The 17,245-nt window shown below is 36.1% G+C and overlaps 1 protein-coding gene across 2 annotated transcripts in view; it reads left to right on the top strand.

The window, feature by feature from the left end:
- TLL1 (tolloid like 1) overlaps window positions 1-17,245 on the top strand; it is a 174,767-nt gene that overhangs the window by 121,969 nt on the left and 35,553 nt on the right. For both annotated transcript variants that reach the window (XM_080675292.1, XM_080675293.1), the window contains 3 exons: window positions 11,598-11,793; window positions 12,811-12,936; window positions 15,448-15,608. In XM_080675292.1, the coding sequence (XP_080531418.1) occupies window positions 11,598-11,793; window positions 12,811-12,936; window positions 15,448-15,608 (483 nt within the window). The remainder of the gene's footprint in view (window positions 1-11,597; window positions 11,794-12,810; window positions 12,937-15,447; window positions 15,609-17,245) is intronic.

The raw sequence follows: 17,245 nt of genomic DNA, 5'->3' as shown, positions 1-17,245 counted from the left end.
TATATTTTTTGAGACTCATCTCTACCACTTTGCATATACCATTTAATTTCCCAAGGCATACATTTTTTTATCATGAAAAAGTTATCTTTTCTGCCGTGGTCATGATGTTTATGCTTTCATCCATTTTGCATGTTTGGAGACCTTGGTTCTGAGATCGTTTGATTCACATTTGCATTTTATTATTTCAATGGAACAATAATGTTATAAATATTATTATTCAAATTAGAACATTTTATTGTTAACAGAAAACTAAAATTGGGTAGGATTCGCCTGCTATTTAGAAAACAAAAAAACTGGTTCACTGAAAAATTATCTACATAATAACCTCCTTACTTATATGTTGTGATATTGCGAAAATTAAGCAGTGGACTGTCTTTCAATATATAACCCAATGATTTATGGAATTTTATTACAGAAGTGATGTCAGAAAATGCATTTATTCCATGTGTCTGAAAACTAGGATAGTACAAAGGGCAAGTAGGAAAGATTTACATCTCAAGCACTTAGAACCATGCCTAACACAGAGTAGTTACAATAAATACTTGTTGATTGAGTGAATGAATATATTATTACTAAGCTTTAGGATTGAAAAAACGTTATGTCATAGTTTGGCTCACAGTACATTTTATTTATTATCTCTAGTTCCTGTTCTTTCTTAATTTTGATTTATTTTCTTAATTTTTAATATATTTTTATTGATTTCAGAGAGGAAGGAAGAGGGAGAGAGAGATAGAAACCTCAATGATGAGAGAATCATTGATCGGCTGCCTCCCACACTGGGCATGGAACCTGCAACCAGGGCATGTGCCCTGGCCAGGAATCAAACTGTGACCTCCTGGTTCATAGACTAATGCTCAACCACTGCGCAATGCCAGCTGGGCTGATTTATTTTCTTATGTCTTCTTTTTCTCCTTCATTTATATACTAGGCATATTTGAATGTCTAATAAGCCTCTCATCTTTAAATGACTAGAACCAAACCTTTGATTGTGTTGTCTTACTCACTAAGCCACTCCTTCTTTGGTTTTCCTTATTTCAGTACTAGTGCCCCGGTGCACAGATTCGTGCACATTGAAAGGAAATTAATTAGAAGGTGGCTGGCGGGTGGGACTGGGCGAGATGGGCCATACATGCCCTAGAGCCAAACACCTGTGGTCCCTCCCTGGCAACTGCACTTGGGGCGGTCCTGCGGCTTGAAGGGCATCTGTGGAGTGAGCGGGGTCCCTCCAGCAGGTTGGGTCCCTCGGCCTGGCCTGCGGGGATCAGGCCCAAAACCAGCTCTCCAACATCCCCTGAGGGGTCCCAGATTGTGAGAGGGCAGTTCTCAGGTGACGCACCCCAGAATCGGGCTCTCTCCTCTCTGGTTCCAGGGTGCATCATCCGAGAACCACCGCTGCCAAGTCACCACAGCTCTGCAGCTCCTGCATTGAGTGTCTGCCCCCTGGTGGTCATTGCATGTCATAGCTACCAATCGGATGGTCGGACAGTCGCTTAGCTTTTTATATATATAGATTTACTATTTCAGTGTGTCTCTATTTACTCAAAGAATATCCTTAATTCTACTTTTTCTCTTTAACCCCGAGGCCAGTCTATCAGCATATTTCATTTATTTTTTTCTTCAAAACATGTTCCATGTATGACCACTTGATACCTACTTTCTGGCCAACAGTCTGGTACCAACACTGCCCCTTCTCACAGCTATGCCCTGGCCCTACTTATCCTGTTCTCCACACAGTCAAAATGATACTTTGATAACATAAGATAGATCATAACACTACTCTGCTTAAATTCTTTCAGGGTTTTTGTTTATACCTAAAATAGAACACAGATTTAATTATCATGGACCAAGGTGTGCCACAATTTGGTCCTAAGCTCCTCCCTCTCTTGGTGCCAGCCCCGCTGGGCCTTCCTTCCTTTCCTCAAAAATGCCAAGTTTACTCCCACGTCACAGCATTTGCCATTGATGTTCTTCAATTTCTAGATCTTTGCATTTTCCCTCATCTCTTACCTAATTCAGATTTTTCTCTCTTTTTTTTGAATGAAGTTTAATCTATTTATTTATTTTAAATTTATCTTTATTGATAAAAGTATTACTTCTTAATCATCAACTCCTTAAAAAATCCTTGCCTGGTAACTCAATTTAAAATATTTTCTTACCTGCAATTGCCTACAAACCATTATTCTGGTTTAGTTGAGTTCATTGCAATTACATCTTTTGGAATTTGTTATGGATTTGCTTACATGGTTATTGTTTGTCTCTCACTAGATATGATCATCAGAGGGTAGGAATCTTACATGTCTTATTGATCACTGTATCTCTAGCATCAGTGGGTGCGTGATTAATATTTGATAATGGGAGGGATGGATAGATGAAGTATATGTGGATGTGGGAGCACATGATGATTGGTAGGTGGAAATTAACATATCCTTCCTTTATCAGAGGTACTAAAGTTTCCATACAGAAGGAAATATGCCTGGATAGGTTTGGTTTATAGAGGACCTAGTGTGCAGTGTGGCTGAATTTATTAACTAGAGATCCTGGGTTCTATGAAATTCAGAAGAGAAAAGGGATTTAGAGATGTCCTAATATACCATCTGAATATTTTTAGATTAGGGAACTGAACTTATGCTATTAACCTAGTATCACACAAATGAGCCCTAAATCAGCATTAATTTTCAGGTACAGTATATCTTCATTACTCACAGATTCTGTATTTACACATTTGCCTACTCACTAAAACTTATTTGTAGCCCTCAAATAATATTCATGGTGCTTCTGGGCTATTCATAGACAGACACAGAGCAGCAAAATATTTGAGTAATGTGACATGCACATTCCCGGCTCTGATGTGCCTTATGGAGAAAATGTGTTAGACCAGCATCATTCGGGTATAAGTTATAGCGCTTTTGGCCATGAGTTCAGTGTTAATGAGTTGACGATATATATTATGGTGCCTTTAAACAGAAACACACAGAAAACAAGGTTAGGTATTGATGACTTGACAAAAACTTTGTTACCAGAAGTTTACAGGAACCTAACGAGTACTAGTATTTCTGTGGGAGCAATGTATCCACAGTGTTTCAGTGTTTTCAGTGACTATGGAACTGAACTACCACAAATACTGAAAACTGACTGTATATATAGTTTTACTTTGTTCTAGTGGTCTTTAGGTGGTTTATTTCATTTAGTCAGTTACCTTTTTATATCAATTTATTTCTGTTTGCATAATATATTTTCAACATACGGCTTATACATTTTACGTTGAAAATGTATAATTTTTAGAAAGTCCTCACCAATCTTCAGTGTTTTGTGTGTGTGTTTTTTTCAGTTATTATTCCCTGATATCAGTCTTTGCCATTTTTCAAAAACGATTTCTATTTTTGTAACTTTTAAATTTTCTATGTTACTCTCTCCCCTTTTAGATAAAAGGGCCCGTAAGATAAACTTATGTACCATCCTGTTGAAATCTACTATAAAGGATTTACTAGCTGTCCATTATTTATACTTTTTGTGAATTTATGTCACGACTTTACCTCTCCTAATGCTATTTAGACTTTAATGTAAGTATAGAAAGAAAATCTGAACAAGTGCTTTGGTTAATGAATCTTGGGTGCTTTTCAGCAGGAAAGGACACGTTTGCGGATATAGAGTCCTGATACTTCTATAACAGGGGTGGGCAAACTTTTTGACTCGAGGGCCACAATGGGTTCTTAAACTGGACCGGAGGGCCGGAACAAAAGCATGGGTGGAGTGTTTGTGTGAACTAATATAAATTCAAAGTAAACATCATTACATAAAAGGGTACGGTCTTTTTTTTATTATTTCAATAGTTTTATTCATTTCAAACATTTTAACAAGAAGAATGTAAACACTAATTATTATAATTTGAAACTTCAAAAAATGGAGGAATCATAGCACAATAACATACCTTATATTGAAGATGGCAAAGGCAAAATAAAATTGCCTAACAAAGGAAAGGTACAAAAGCCTTTCAAATTAAACTTAAATATAATAAAATAATTTAAAACTAAAACAAATAGAAAAGAACAAAATGTGTAAACAGTAAATTAAACATTGTCTTTAGTGCAACTTCCAAATTATGCCCGGGACATAGATGTAGATGGCAATGTAGAGTGGGTTGAAAGGTTTTTGGTCTTTAAAACAACTTCAGTGGGAACAGTGTTGTTGGTCTCCTTTTTTAGCTAATGCATCAAAGTCTGGAGTTAGTTTTGTTGTGGCTATTCTCAGGATAGATCTGAGGTGTTCGTCAGTTAAGCTGGATCTGTGAGGGGCTTTGTTGATGTTCATGACGCTAAATGTCTGCTCACAAACATAGGTTGACCCAAACAGCACCAGTATCTTCTGTGCCATCCTCCGGATGTTTGGAAAAGTGGCTTCATTAAGTGAAGCATCAAAGTCTCTTAGTTCAAGAGAGCTGAATTTCTCCTTTAGGACAAAGTCAGACTGAAGATCAATGAGTTCCAGTTGCACCTCTTCTGGTGCTGTTTCAGGGTTTTGTGACAAAGGACAGGCCACCAGTTGAAGTGACTAAAAGCTGAAAGTCTTTGTTGTTTTATTAACAAGTCATTGTGATGTACAGAATGTGGGAACAGGAAAAAATTGTGTTTGAGTAGAGCTCTTAATCTTACCTCAGAAAGGCTCTGATACTGTGCTCTCCAGGGGCGTGTCTCCCTACATCACCATGATAACGTGTCTACGCATTCCCAGGGTGATGTGGGGGGGGGGGGGGGGGCGGGGACGTGTCCGCGGGCATTACAAGGAGCCTCTGGAAGATTGAGAAGTTGTTCCTTCTACTGAATGGGTGGATATAAATCCGCCCACTCAGAAGAAGGAGCTGTGGCCGTGTTTCCCAATGTTGCCATGCTGGTGAAGGAGCGGAGGGGAGAGCAAGAGAACCCTCCGCTCTTCCGTCTCCGCCGGCCGGATAGAACAGCTGAACGGGCCGGATCCGGCCCGCGGGCCGTAGTTTGCCCACGGCTGTTCTATAATCATACACTTTGTGACTCTTTTTCTTCTCTAGTAGTTATGGGTGCATTGCGTCTGTAGACCAGTACTGAAGTGAGCTTGTACTTGCATGGAGATAATGAGGTCTGCAGTCACTTATGAATAACACTGCTGCTTCTATTCGGCAGCAGTGTTATTCACAAAGAAGCCTCTAAACTACTATCTTACTTGAGCACTTTTAGTATGCAGACATACAGAAGAGAAAATGTTTGGAAGACTGGAAATGTTTATAGTAACAACTTTCAAGAACTGTTAATAAAGCAGAAAAGAAGTGAAATAAACTCAGAGCTGACTTACGTTTACATTGAAATCTCCACACATACATTAATTTAAGTGGGATTAAGTTTGAGGCACTTGTCCACATTTCTACACACTGATTTGGTTGTACTTCCCTTATAGAAACCATAGATGTTTAATAATCTTACCCATCAGTACTGCAAGCTGCAACATTCCAAACTATTTAAAGAAATTTTTATCTTGGCACTTTGTGGACTAACTAAAAGTAATCGTTTGATTATTTTAAGTATTTTATATTAGTTTAATTTGACTAGTCTTTGTTAATGAACTAAGAAGCCTAGACAGGGAGGTCTTAAATTACTTAAAATTTTTATGCTTGTGATATACTATTTTGGAGATGTTTAGCTAAGAATATACATTGGTGGCCCCGGCCGGGTAGTTCAGTTTGTTAGAGCATCATCCCCATATGCCAAGGTTACGTGTTCAATCGTGGTCAGGGCCCATACAAGAATCAACCAATGAATGCAAAACGAATTGGAACAACAAATCGATCCCTCTGCACACCCCCGCTCTTTCACTTGAATCAATAAGTAAAAATTTTTAAAAAGAATACATGTTGGTTAATGACTATTGAAGAGAATTAAGTGGGTCAACAGAATTATGGCTCTGGCTATAATTCTACTCTGAAAGATTAGCATGTGTTTGTTTAAATAAACTTGGCCAAGGTCGCACAACTCGTAACTGGTAGCACTGTGATTGACACCAACTCCATGGCCTGCGCACTCTTGCACCAGGACCTGGTCACAAAGAGAGACATCGATATTTTCTCATAGCATTAAATTCTTATCCTGTATAACATTCTTCATGTATACATTTGTACTGTTTAATCAACATATATGTCTGTCAGTCAGGGATGTGTCTGTTTTATTCACCACTCTTTACACACTATCAAGTGTATATTTTCTGGCCATAACAGATTTTCAGTCAATATTTGCTAAATTTATGAGTAGTTAAAAATAATTGTGTCATAAAGGAAAAAAATCAAGTAGGCAGCATTTAAAAACTTGAGTCACATAAAAATTAACATAAACTAGACTTTTGATTTTCACATGTTGAGAATATTTTTTTCTTCTCCTTTTTTGAGCTGTAATTATTTGTGTATTAGTTTTCATTAAAATTAAATAGTAATAATATCATTAAATAATAAAATATTAAGTATGATAGTAAATTTAAAAATAATGACCTATTATTAAGCTTTTCTTCTTTTATTAAAAATTCCTCTTATTGATAGGATTATTTATTAGGCTCTACTGGATTTTTCCCATGTGGAAATTAATTTTTTTCAGTGACTAATGCTTAGTGACTAACATTGATTTTGCTAGTTATATATACTAACATGTTCTTCCAAAGCAAAGAATAATTACTTTAGCCTCATTGGCATGGCTCTGTGGTTGATCATCCAGCCAAGAACCATGAGACCACCAGTTCAATTGACGGTCAGGGCACATGCCCGGGTTGCGGGCTCAATCCTCAGTGGGGGCATAGGAGGCAGCCGATTGACAATGTTTCTCTCTCATCAATGTTTCCATCTCTTTATCCCTCTCCCTTCCTCTCTCTCTAAAATATCAATAAAATATGTTTTAAAAAGAATAATTACTTGAGCATTGTTTCAAATGTATATAATTTCACAGGGTATTTTCTATAAAAGTTGAATCATTTAGGAGTTGATTGCATTAATTATATTTTGAAACTACACACTGTCACGGGAGAGGGTTATGTTTTTTTGTTATGGTAAAATAGACATAATATAAAATTTACAATTTTCACCATTTTTTAAGTGTATAGTTCAGTAGTGTCAAGTACATTCACATTGCTGTGCAACCATCACCACCATCCCTCTCCAGAACTCTTGCAAAACTGAAACTCTACACACAATAAACAACAGCCTCCCTTTCTCCCCTACCCCCAGCTCCTGGCAACTACCCTTCTCATTTCTGTCTCTATGACTTTATCTACTCTACTCTGATACTTCATGTAATTGGAATCATATAGTATTTGCCTTTTTTGACTGCTTATTTTACTAGTGTACTGTCCTCATGGGTCACCCATATTGTAGTGTGTGTGTGTGTGTGTGTGTGTGTGTGTGTGTGTATATATATATATATACATATATATATATATATATATATTGATTTCAGAGAGGGAGAGAGAGATAGGAACATTAGTGATGAGAGAGAATCATTGACTGGCTGCCTCCTGCACGCCCGAGCCCACAACCCGGGCATGTGCCCTGACCTGAAATCTAACTGTTACGTCCTGGTTCATAGGTCAACGCTCAGCCATTGAGCCATGCTTACTGGGCATCTCCCTTTTTAAGGCTGAATAATATTCCATTGTATTTATGTACCACCTTTGTTTATGCATTCATCTGTTGACAGATATTTGGTTTGCTTCCACCTTTTGACTATTGTGAATGACACTGCTATAAACATGGATTTACAAATATATCCTCAAGACACTGCATTCAATTTTGGGGTTATATACCTAGAAGTGGGGTTGCTGAATCATATGGGAATTCTATTTTTAATTTTTCAGGGAGCATGGGAGAGCTTTTATTGGAAATATTATCTGGAAACTTTGGAATTTTTCAAGCTTTTTACAAATTAGGTACTGCAGTAGATATTTTTGCAGTGTTATATTTATTTAGAAATTTGGTTATAAAATGGAAGCAAAGTGTGTGAATGGGTCCTGTGCAGGGGCATGGGCCTTCCTCTAGGCTGGCTCTCCTTCAGTGTCAGCGCTCACCCACATGCACTGACCACAAAGCTTTGCACCGCCTGGCAGTTTTAGAATGTGAGGCTGACCACGTTAGATAACCTGTAATTGATTTTAGTTTTTGCTAATTGGAAATCACTCAGCTTGTTCATGCTCCCTCTCTAACCTGCTAGTAAAGGCATGAGCCCCCACTGAGTAACGAAATGTAACCTTAATCCCTTCTCACTAATATGTGTACTTGTTTTTCCCTCTTGGTGTATTTGCATCTACTTCCAATATCACTTAAATATCAGTTTTCTAAAAATAGTAGAAGCTTACTATAATTTTCATTGTATTTCCTATATGTATGTTAGGTCTGTTTACATTGAGATAAACTTGGCCACATTCATATATGGTTTGGTTACCTTAAAGTCTGTAATAAATTAACATCATCATTATCCAAACAAATTTATTATATGTGCAGCTGTGCATGGCATTGCATTCAGGTCACATATCTGTGAACTGTGTCCAGGCTATAACTCCAGAAGAAAGTGCTCTTTCTTTTTTTATTGTTTTTATAAATCGCTGAATTTGATATTCTTTTTCTCATGGAACTTAAGGTTACCAGCATAATATCAATACACTTACTCACTTTTTAGCTTCAACCATATTTATTTCTAGCCAGTCAGTATGTTACTTGATTAAATAATTGATATAGCTAGAGCAAATGGTACACAAGTGACATAAATAAAATAACTGAAACTTTCATTTGTGCTCATTATTACTTCTGTGGAGATGTAGTTGAAAAGGTATAATTATAATTAACACCAATATAACAGATTCATTGTGGTGGCATTCTACTTAGGGTTAATTCAGTTAAGCTGGAAAAATATGTAAACAAAGATCACTGAGGTCATTGATAAGATATCCAGAATGGTTGGTGAAGGGGTTATGCATTTCCGAATATTATAAATTCATATGTATGAGGCACATTTTATTTTCTAAGTAATTCAACAACTGTGGCCTTTACTATGTGAGAATACAGTGCATATTTCTAGTGTGTTATCCATAACGCCAGGTGCATAATATTTAATATGTAAGTAATACATAATTCATAAGTAGCTACTAGTGGAATCAATCCTACAATTGATCATTGTTATGCATTTACCCATGAAATATTTATCCTTGTGTTTCATATAAATTATTTAAACTTATTAAGTAGCCAGTGACTGTACTTTAAATTAAAATTTAAAATGACCTATTACATATCTGTTAAAAAATAGACTGAGTTTTATTTACAGGGAAATATCCATTATCTTACTTATTTTCAATCACTTATTTCTTTTCATATTTATATGAAGAAATATAAGTTTTTGTTTCATTTTCAGTAGTGTCTATTTTGTTTTTCGCCTTGTAATACTGTAATTTTTAAAAGCAGTACTCTCCTCAAATATTAATTAAAAAGCTTTTTAAATTAATCTTCTTAATTTTTAGGCTGCACTGTAATTCTGTTGTGGTCTCTTCCTTTCCTCTTCTAACTCACCACCCCCCCCCCACTTCCAATATGATTCATGAGTCAGGGGCAGTTCATTCTGTGCTGCTTTAAGCAAGTGAGTATATGATGGCTTGCTGAGAACATGGGTTATTTCCCCGGCAATTTTGTGTCTAGTTCAATGTTGCTTATTCTTTTATCAAGCCCTACACCTTGAGAGTTTTAGATGTTACTTTATTTGTCCCCTTGACTGAAGAATAGCCTTTGGCCATCTGGAAATGGTCTCATATTTATAGAGAACTTTAATTTTGAAAGGAGTATATTAAAGGCTAAGAGAAGAAAGCCTATATATAGCTGATCAGATTGGCCTGGTCATCTCCAGTGACTAATTAAGCTACTAGTGCCTTAATTAATTATTGCTAGCTCTCCCTCCCCATCTCTCCATTTAAATAGCTACAGTTTAAAAAGTGTGTTTTAAAAATGAGATATTATTTATATTAAATATTTTCTATTCATTCCCATAATCTCACACAGAAAGAGAATACATTTATAGGAAAAAGTCTGGATTTATTAATCAAATTTAATGAGCCTAATGGAGCATCCTTCACACTTCCTACCCCCATTTCTCTTAACCTCTTGTTCCACTTTATATTTTTCCATAAAATGTATTACTTTCTAATAGTTTATGATTTAATTATTTTCCTGTTGATTGTTCCTTTGCTCTCTACCCATCAGAAGCAGCTGAGCCCCACGAGGGTGAGGCTCTGTCATTCTGCTGAGTGCCTGGCAGAGAATAGGCACTGGCTGTTGAAGGAATGACGGAATCCTACTGTGACTGGGAAAAGGAAGCAGCAAATGTAGTTCTTAGTTCTAACCAAATCTGTGCTTCAAAAATCTATTTTTTGTCTTTTGTCCTTATGCTACTTAATTTGAAGACTATTGCTATTAATGTTTGACAATTCAGGAAACAGACTCTTCAAACAACTATACAGTATTTTTGTGCATTCTGGTTGTAGTTCCATGAATGAATGTATTTTGCAACCGAATTCTGTATATCAGCAAAGTGTATGTCAGACAGTGGCTCACAGGGTGCGATACTTTCCATGGTTCTCTAACTTCAGATATCTAATAAGCAGTTGACTCTATTAAGATTTCAGGATGAGTGCCTTCTTCCTATAAAAAAAATAATAAATAAATAAATAAATATTAAGAATTTTATTTAGAAATTGTCTCATAGCTTTTAAATTAATTTCTAAATTTTGGCTCTGTTGCTTTTAGAAGTAGTTCTAGGCAAAAACATGAGTCCATGAACTTACAGTTCTCCATAAGTTTCATAGGCCGACAGTCTGATCTACCATTTGCATTTAGTTGTTGAAGAAGATAAATTGAGTTCTGCCACTTAATATGGGTTGAGGGGAGTGTGTTGAGGTAAAAGTGCTCATCTACATCAGCCGAGGTACTTGGAAAAAGACTCTACAGTATGATGGTCTTTCTACATGTAACTATGCTATCAGTAAAGAATTCCATAGACTGGGAAGTAATGTAATCCATATTATCAGACTTTCCCTAAAAAAGATATCTATAACCTAAAACAGTGTAATATTTGCCAATAGAATTCGAATGCAGCTTTCTTTGAATAAAATAGCTATTTCCTTGATTAACAATGGGCAGTTGCTATAGCTATATTTCTGAGAAAATTTTACACTGCTTTTAACATAATCTGACCCAGACTTTTAATAACCATTATAAGTACGGATGTGTTTTCAGTTCTATTTTCTAAAGAATTACCACTTGTATTTTAATTTTCTTTGAAAAGGCAGTTTAACATTTGTTGATCCAGATGCATACAGATGTATTGTTCTGTAGATTTGTTTTCTATCTCTCCATATCTACCAGAATAATATGAGTCTTTTATCCATGGGCGGTGTAGATATCACCATGCACACTTGCAAGATATGTTCTCATTTAATATAAGTAATCTGCTCTATGACCAATCAGTATTATGGCACTGAGAATACATAATAATCTTACTATAGAAATTGTTTTATCTATTAATGAGACATATGTTCCCATATTTTTACTCTCTAAGATTGAAAGACATGACAACTGTGCCTATGACTACCTAGAAGTTCGAGATGGGAACAAAGAAAATAGCGCTTTGATAGGGCGTTTCTGTGGTTATGATAAACCTGAAGATATCAGGTCTACCTCCAACACCTTGTGGATGAAGTTTGTTTCTGATGGGACTGTGAACAAGGCAGGGTTTGCTGCCAACTTTTTTAAAGGTAATTTGAAATAATTTGAAATGTGAGATTTTCCTTGTCCGGGATAAATGTGATATTTAGCTTTGAGGTAGGGACAACTGGAGTAAAGTTTTATTGAAAGTTGAAGTATGCGCTGTTCATAAGGGGATTTTGGTGGGTTTTGAGGACAAAGGTTATTGGTAAAATACTAGAATTTTGGACTTTGTAGCACAGGGTATTAGTTCCACTAGGATATTCTACCATTTTAAAATGAAATAGGCAAAGTAAAATTCAGAAAGGGATCTATAGACTGGGAGAAAATATTTGCAATATAGTCAACAAAGAATTCATACTGACTTGTAGTTTATCAATTTATTTTTAGGTGACAGCATTTCCAAATCACCCATTATAGAATGGCTTTTACTACATTGGAAAACATTTATGGCCTCTTAGTGAATACCTAGAATGTCTTTTTTTTTTTTTTTTACAAAGAGTATATATTTTCATATAGTACATTTTTGTTTCCATATATAATTAAAAGAGTATATTGGTGTAAAAATATGAAATTATTACATTTTCTGGATTAATGTCTATATAAAAACACTAAGTGCTTTACATTTAAAGAGGTCCAATAAGTTTCTGAGTTTTTCCTTTTTAATTTATATTCACCATGACATATTTCTTTAAAAGCATTTTTTAGGATATCTAGAAAACTATACTATGACATCAGCAGGTGAAGGTGTGTTTTTTCAGTAAGTTTTCCTGTTTCATTCTGAAAAATAATAATACTGTGTCTGAGATAAGGTGATCTGCAGTTGGCCCTGCTCTAGGTTTCTAGTACTTATCTTGGTTCTTACATGTTCTCAGGATGCAGTGACATGAATTCTTGTTTTTCATCTATTAAGGGCTTGCAAATTGTTCCTGCTCCTTTGTTGAAACAATTAATTGGCTCGTTTTCATTCAGAGCTATTAAGCATATCATATTTTCAAAAAATCTTACACCTTAGTATATAAAAACAAAATACTCCAGTCATTCTCTAACTCTTGCCGTCTTTATAGAGGAAGACGAGTGTGCCAAGCCTGACCGTGGAGGCTGTGAGCAGCGATGTCTGAACACCCTGGGCAGTTACCAGTGTGCGTGTGAGCCTGGCTATGAGCTGGGGCCTGACAAAAGGAGCTGTGAAGGTATGACTGGGTTTGCACTTGGCATTCCCTGCTGAAACCCTCTACCCGATGTATTTCTTCATTAAAGTCTCATTCCCTTTCTTTCTGCCTCCCTCTCCCTTTCCTTTCCTTTATAATAACTTCTTTCCTCAACTAGTGAGACTCAATGGTTAGTCACAGCTAATGTGAAACTGCCTGGCTTCTCATTATAAAATCAGTCGTTTCCACCTTTGGTTACTAACCAGGCCAATTGTCTGTCTATCTATCTATCTATCTATCTATCTATCTATCTATCTATCTACCTACCTACCTATCATCTATCTGTCTATCAATCATCTATCTATTTCCGTTTTTATTTCTCTCTGAACCTATATTTTAATCCTCCTGTCCATTCATCTATCACTTACTATTACCTTTTCTTAAACATAATTTATGGTGTGTCTCCCTTATTGAACTGCAGAGTCCTGACTCTGAGTCATCTTTATGTTTCCAGCATCTTGCACAGTCAGACATAAAGCAGGAACTAAATACACTTTATTAATAAAAGATTCATAAACAAAGACATTCTGTCATTTTTCTACATTTCCTCTGTAATTCTAAGAAAAGATTTCTTGTACGGTGTTTTGTTGCGATGTCCTGTGATCTCTTCCTTCAGAATTTAAAGCTGACTCTTCCATTTCCCGTTTCACACTGAAGGCCTCATGCTTGAGTAACAGACAAAATACATAAATTGATCTGCTTCCTCCATTCTGTTCCTCATTTTTTCCTCTCTGAATATTTCTACCAAAATCATTTTCATAGAACTTGAGACATTTTAATATCATTCATGTATGTATTGAGGCTATTTTTGTTTCCAACAAAAGTGTAAGCTTTCTACACATGAACACCTTGTTCTCTACTGTATCTGTAACAGAGGACATAATAAGTGGCAAAGGGGGCAGGATTATTTGTTTAATGAATAAATGCCACACCCCAGTGACCTATTTATAAAATCAAGGACTCTGTTTTTTCTTAAAAGTTTGTATAAGTGTATATATGTGTGTACATATACATATATATACACTGAGTGGCCAGATTATTATGATCTCTGAATGCATAATAATCTGGCCACTCAGTGTATATCCTATATATTAAAAGGCTAATATGCAAATTGTTTTCTCAACCAGGAGTTCTACCAGCAGGCAGGCTGGCCAACCACCCATGTCCCCTCCCCCTGGCCAGGCTGACTGGACCCCACCCATGCACGAATTCATGCACTAGGCCTATACACACACACTGAGTGGCCAGATTATTATGTGTTCAGAAATTATAATAATCTGGCCACTCAATTATAATAATCAGAGAGAGAGAGAGAGAGCGAAAGAGAGAGGGGGAGAGGGAGAGAGAGAGAGAGAGAGAGAGAGAGAGAGAGAGAGAGAGAGAGAAGGACAAAAGTAGGTTTACAGTTGTTCATATGAAAAATAATACAATAATTAATAAATAATAATATAAGAATAAACTTTCATATATTCAGAACTGTAAACCTACTTTTGCCCCACCATACACTCACACACACACACACACACACACACACACACACACACAGGCAATGAAAGCAGAGAACAGTTACTTTAGGTAACTCTTGACTCCCTAGCAATTAATTGTAAATCAAATATAATACATATTCTTTTCACTCACCTTCCTCTTGGATTCCCTGATTTTGCTGACCTCCCTCTCAATGAGGAAGAAGGGTAACATAAATAGTACCTCTTTTAAATAGCTCATCCAAAGGGGGAAAAAATGTTTTTAATTGGATTTTTTGAATAATACCTATGTTCTATTTAGTATAGTTTATCTTGCTTGCTACACAAACAACTGTTTCCAAGAATTGCTTGTGTTGGGAAAAAAGAGTCTTAAGAACCAATTGATCGTGGTCTTACAGCATCAGACCCCATTGTGCTTTACCTGTACTTTTCATTGATTCTCACAGTTACCATATGGTGTAGATATTATTACAGCCATTTAAGAGACAATGAGCCCTAGCTTATTTGGCTCAATGGATAGAACATCGGCCTGCAGACTGAAGGGTCCTGGGTTTGATTCCAGTCAAGGGCACATGCCTGGGTTGCAGGCCCCATCCCCAGTGTGGGGCATGCAGGAGGCAGCCGATCAATGATTCTCTCTCATCATTGATGTTTCTCTCTCTCTCTCCCTCTCTGAAATCAATAAAAATATATTTTAAAAAAGACAAGGATGCAGACACCCAGTTTTCCTTATATTAATCACCCAACTTTAAAATGATCTAAAATGCTATAGTACAGCCATTAACTACTAGCCTTTGCTTGGTTCCAATGCTACAAAATAGCAGTTTATAAGTGGGACTAGATGATTAAAATAGTTGTACTAAAGACTAAGGAACAGAGACTGCAATGCTCTAGATCTTGAAAAATCTGAAAGATGGTTGAAATTTAATGCTGAGATGTTGGGTTATCAATGGGAAGGTGCTGAGATGACTTTGTTAAGGAAAAAATATTTCCTTTTCTTTTCTTCTAGCGGCTTGTGGTGGACTTCTTACCAAACTTAATGGCACGATAACCACTCCAGGTTGGCCCAAGGAGTACCCTCCTAATAAAAACTGTGTGTGGCAAGTGGTTGCGCCAACCCAGTACAGAATTTCTGTGAAGTTTGAGTTTTTTGAATTGGAGGGCAATGAAGTAAGTGAATAACAAATATAATTTTTTCTATTGTGTTTTCGGATTTCCTGAAGGCAAACTGATAACTAAAAATAAAGGAAAGAAAGAATGTATTTTGGTGGTACAATAATATAGATATTGTAGTCTTTCTTTGCTCTACTGCTCATTTCTTCAACTGCTTATAATTCCTGTTGGCATTGGATAATATTTTAGACTGTTTCTGAGAGACTGAAATTACTTAGAGGGAGTTTTTATTTAATGTATTAATATGCAGCATTTTGTGATTTATTAAAGAAATTTGAGAAAATTAGGGTCAACTTCATGTCACATAGACTTTTCTAAAATGAAAATAAACCAAAATCCACTGGTTGAGTCATAACAAAAATATTTTTTTGGGAGAACCCAGTATATTTGACTTGTGGCAATGGATATATTTTCATTACATAACTAGTATTTTATTATGAATATGTTCCCTGTTAACAAATAAGGGAAAATTAATACTTTACCCTTAATAAAAGGAACATTTGGTTGATATTGTCTTTGATTTACAAAATTTATATTTTAACCTCAATAAAAATGGACTTAATTGATGCTATCTTTCCTTTACAAATACTTACTATAGTGAAGGTACAGTTTTCTGTCAGGTGATCACATTTAAACAAGTGAAATGATTTATTTAAAAGGCACTGCTGTGTGATTTTAAACCTCTTACTAATGGCTTCAAGGTAAAAAAGAAGTTGCTGATTTTTGTGTTTCCTTAAAGGAAATTCAAGTCTGAAATGTGATTAACATATGTATTTCAGAGAATTGTAGACTTTTAGGGCTCACTGGACATTTTGAGATCTTCTTTACGTCATATATACATTTTATGATGGGAAAGACCACAGTTTATATTCACCACATATTTTATCCATATGGAACATTCTTTTCCTTTAGTATTATCTGAAATTTAGAGGAACTTTGAATGACGAAAATAATGTTTATAGTACTTTTAGAAGAGCTTTCATATGAGTGACACTTTTTGAAAATGGGAATCTCCCTACCAGTACTGTGGTTTGATACGAACTTTATGTTGAATGACTTCTATTCTCTCAGTTTTCCCTAAAGCTATTAGTTGTGGCAGATAGGACATTTTGATTCATTCATTGATAAATGTTCCTAAGAAGGCTAGAAGTTTATATTCAGGAGGAAGTGGGGGTGGCTCTAAGTAAATTGAGCATTGTGTTCCAAAAGCATGTTTCTCATGGTAATGGTCTTTATTCATGGAAACCCCATACAGACTTAGTAATATATCTCAGAGTCTTAAACTTATAACGATGTCCCTGTGTGGAAGGCTATTACAAAATTCTGTGTATTTTCATAGTTGGATGTCTTAGCTATCCTATCTAATAAAAGAGTAATATGCAAATTAACCATCACTCTGCTACACCCACAAAGCCACACCCACCAGCCAATCAGGAGCGAGTATGCAAATTAACCCAACCAAGATGGCTGTGGTCACGGAGTAAGCAGGAGGCTTGGGTTTCCCCGGCAATGGAGGAAGCCAAGCTTTGCACACACCCTGGACGGCCCAGGCCTCCACTCCAGGCTACAAAGTTTCAATTATAGAAGATAAATAAATCCCAACAAAAATAGCTGCGGCCATGGAGCAAGCAGGA

The sequence above is a fragment of the Plecotus auritus genome (genome assembly GCF_963455305.1).
Source record: "Plecotus auritus genome assembly, chromosome: 6".
NCBI lineage: Eukaryota > Metazoa > Chordata > Mammalia > Chiroptera > Vespertilionidae > Plecotus > Plecotus auritus.
This window is presented reverse-complemented; position numbering and strand designations above follow the sequence as displayed.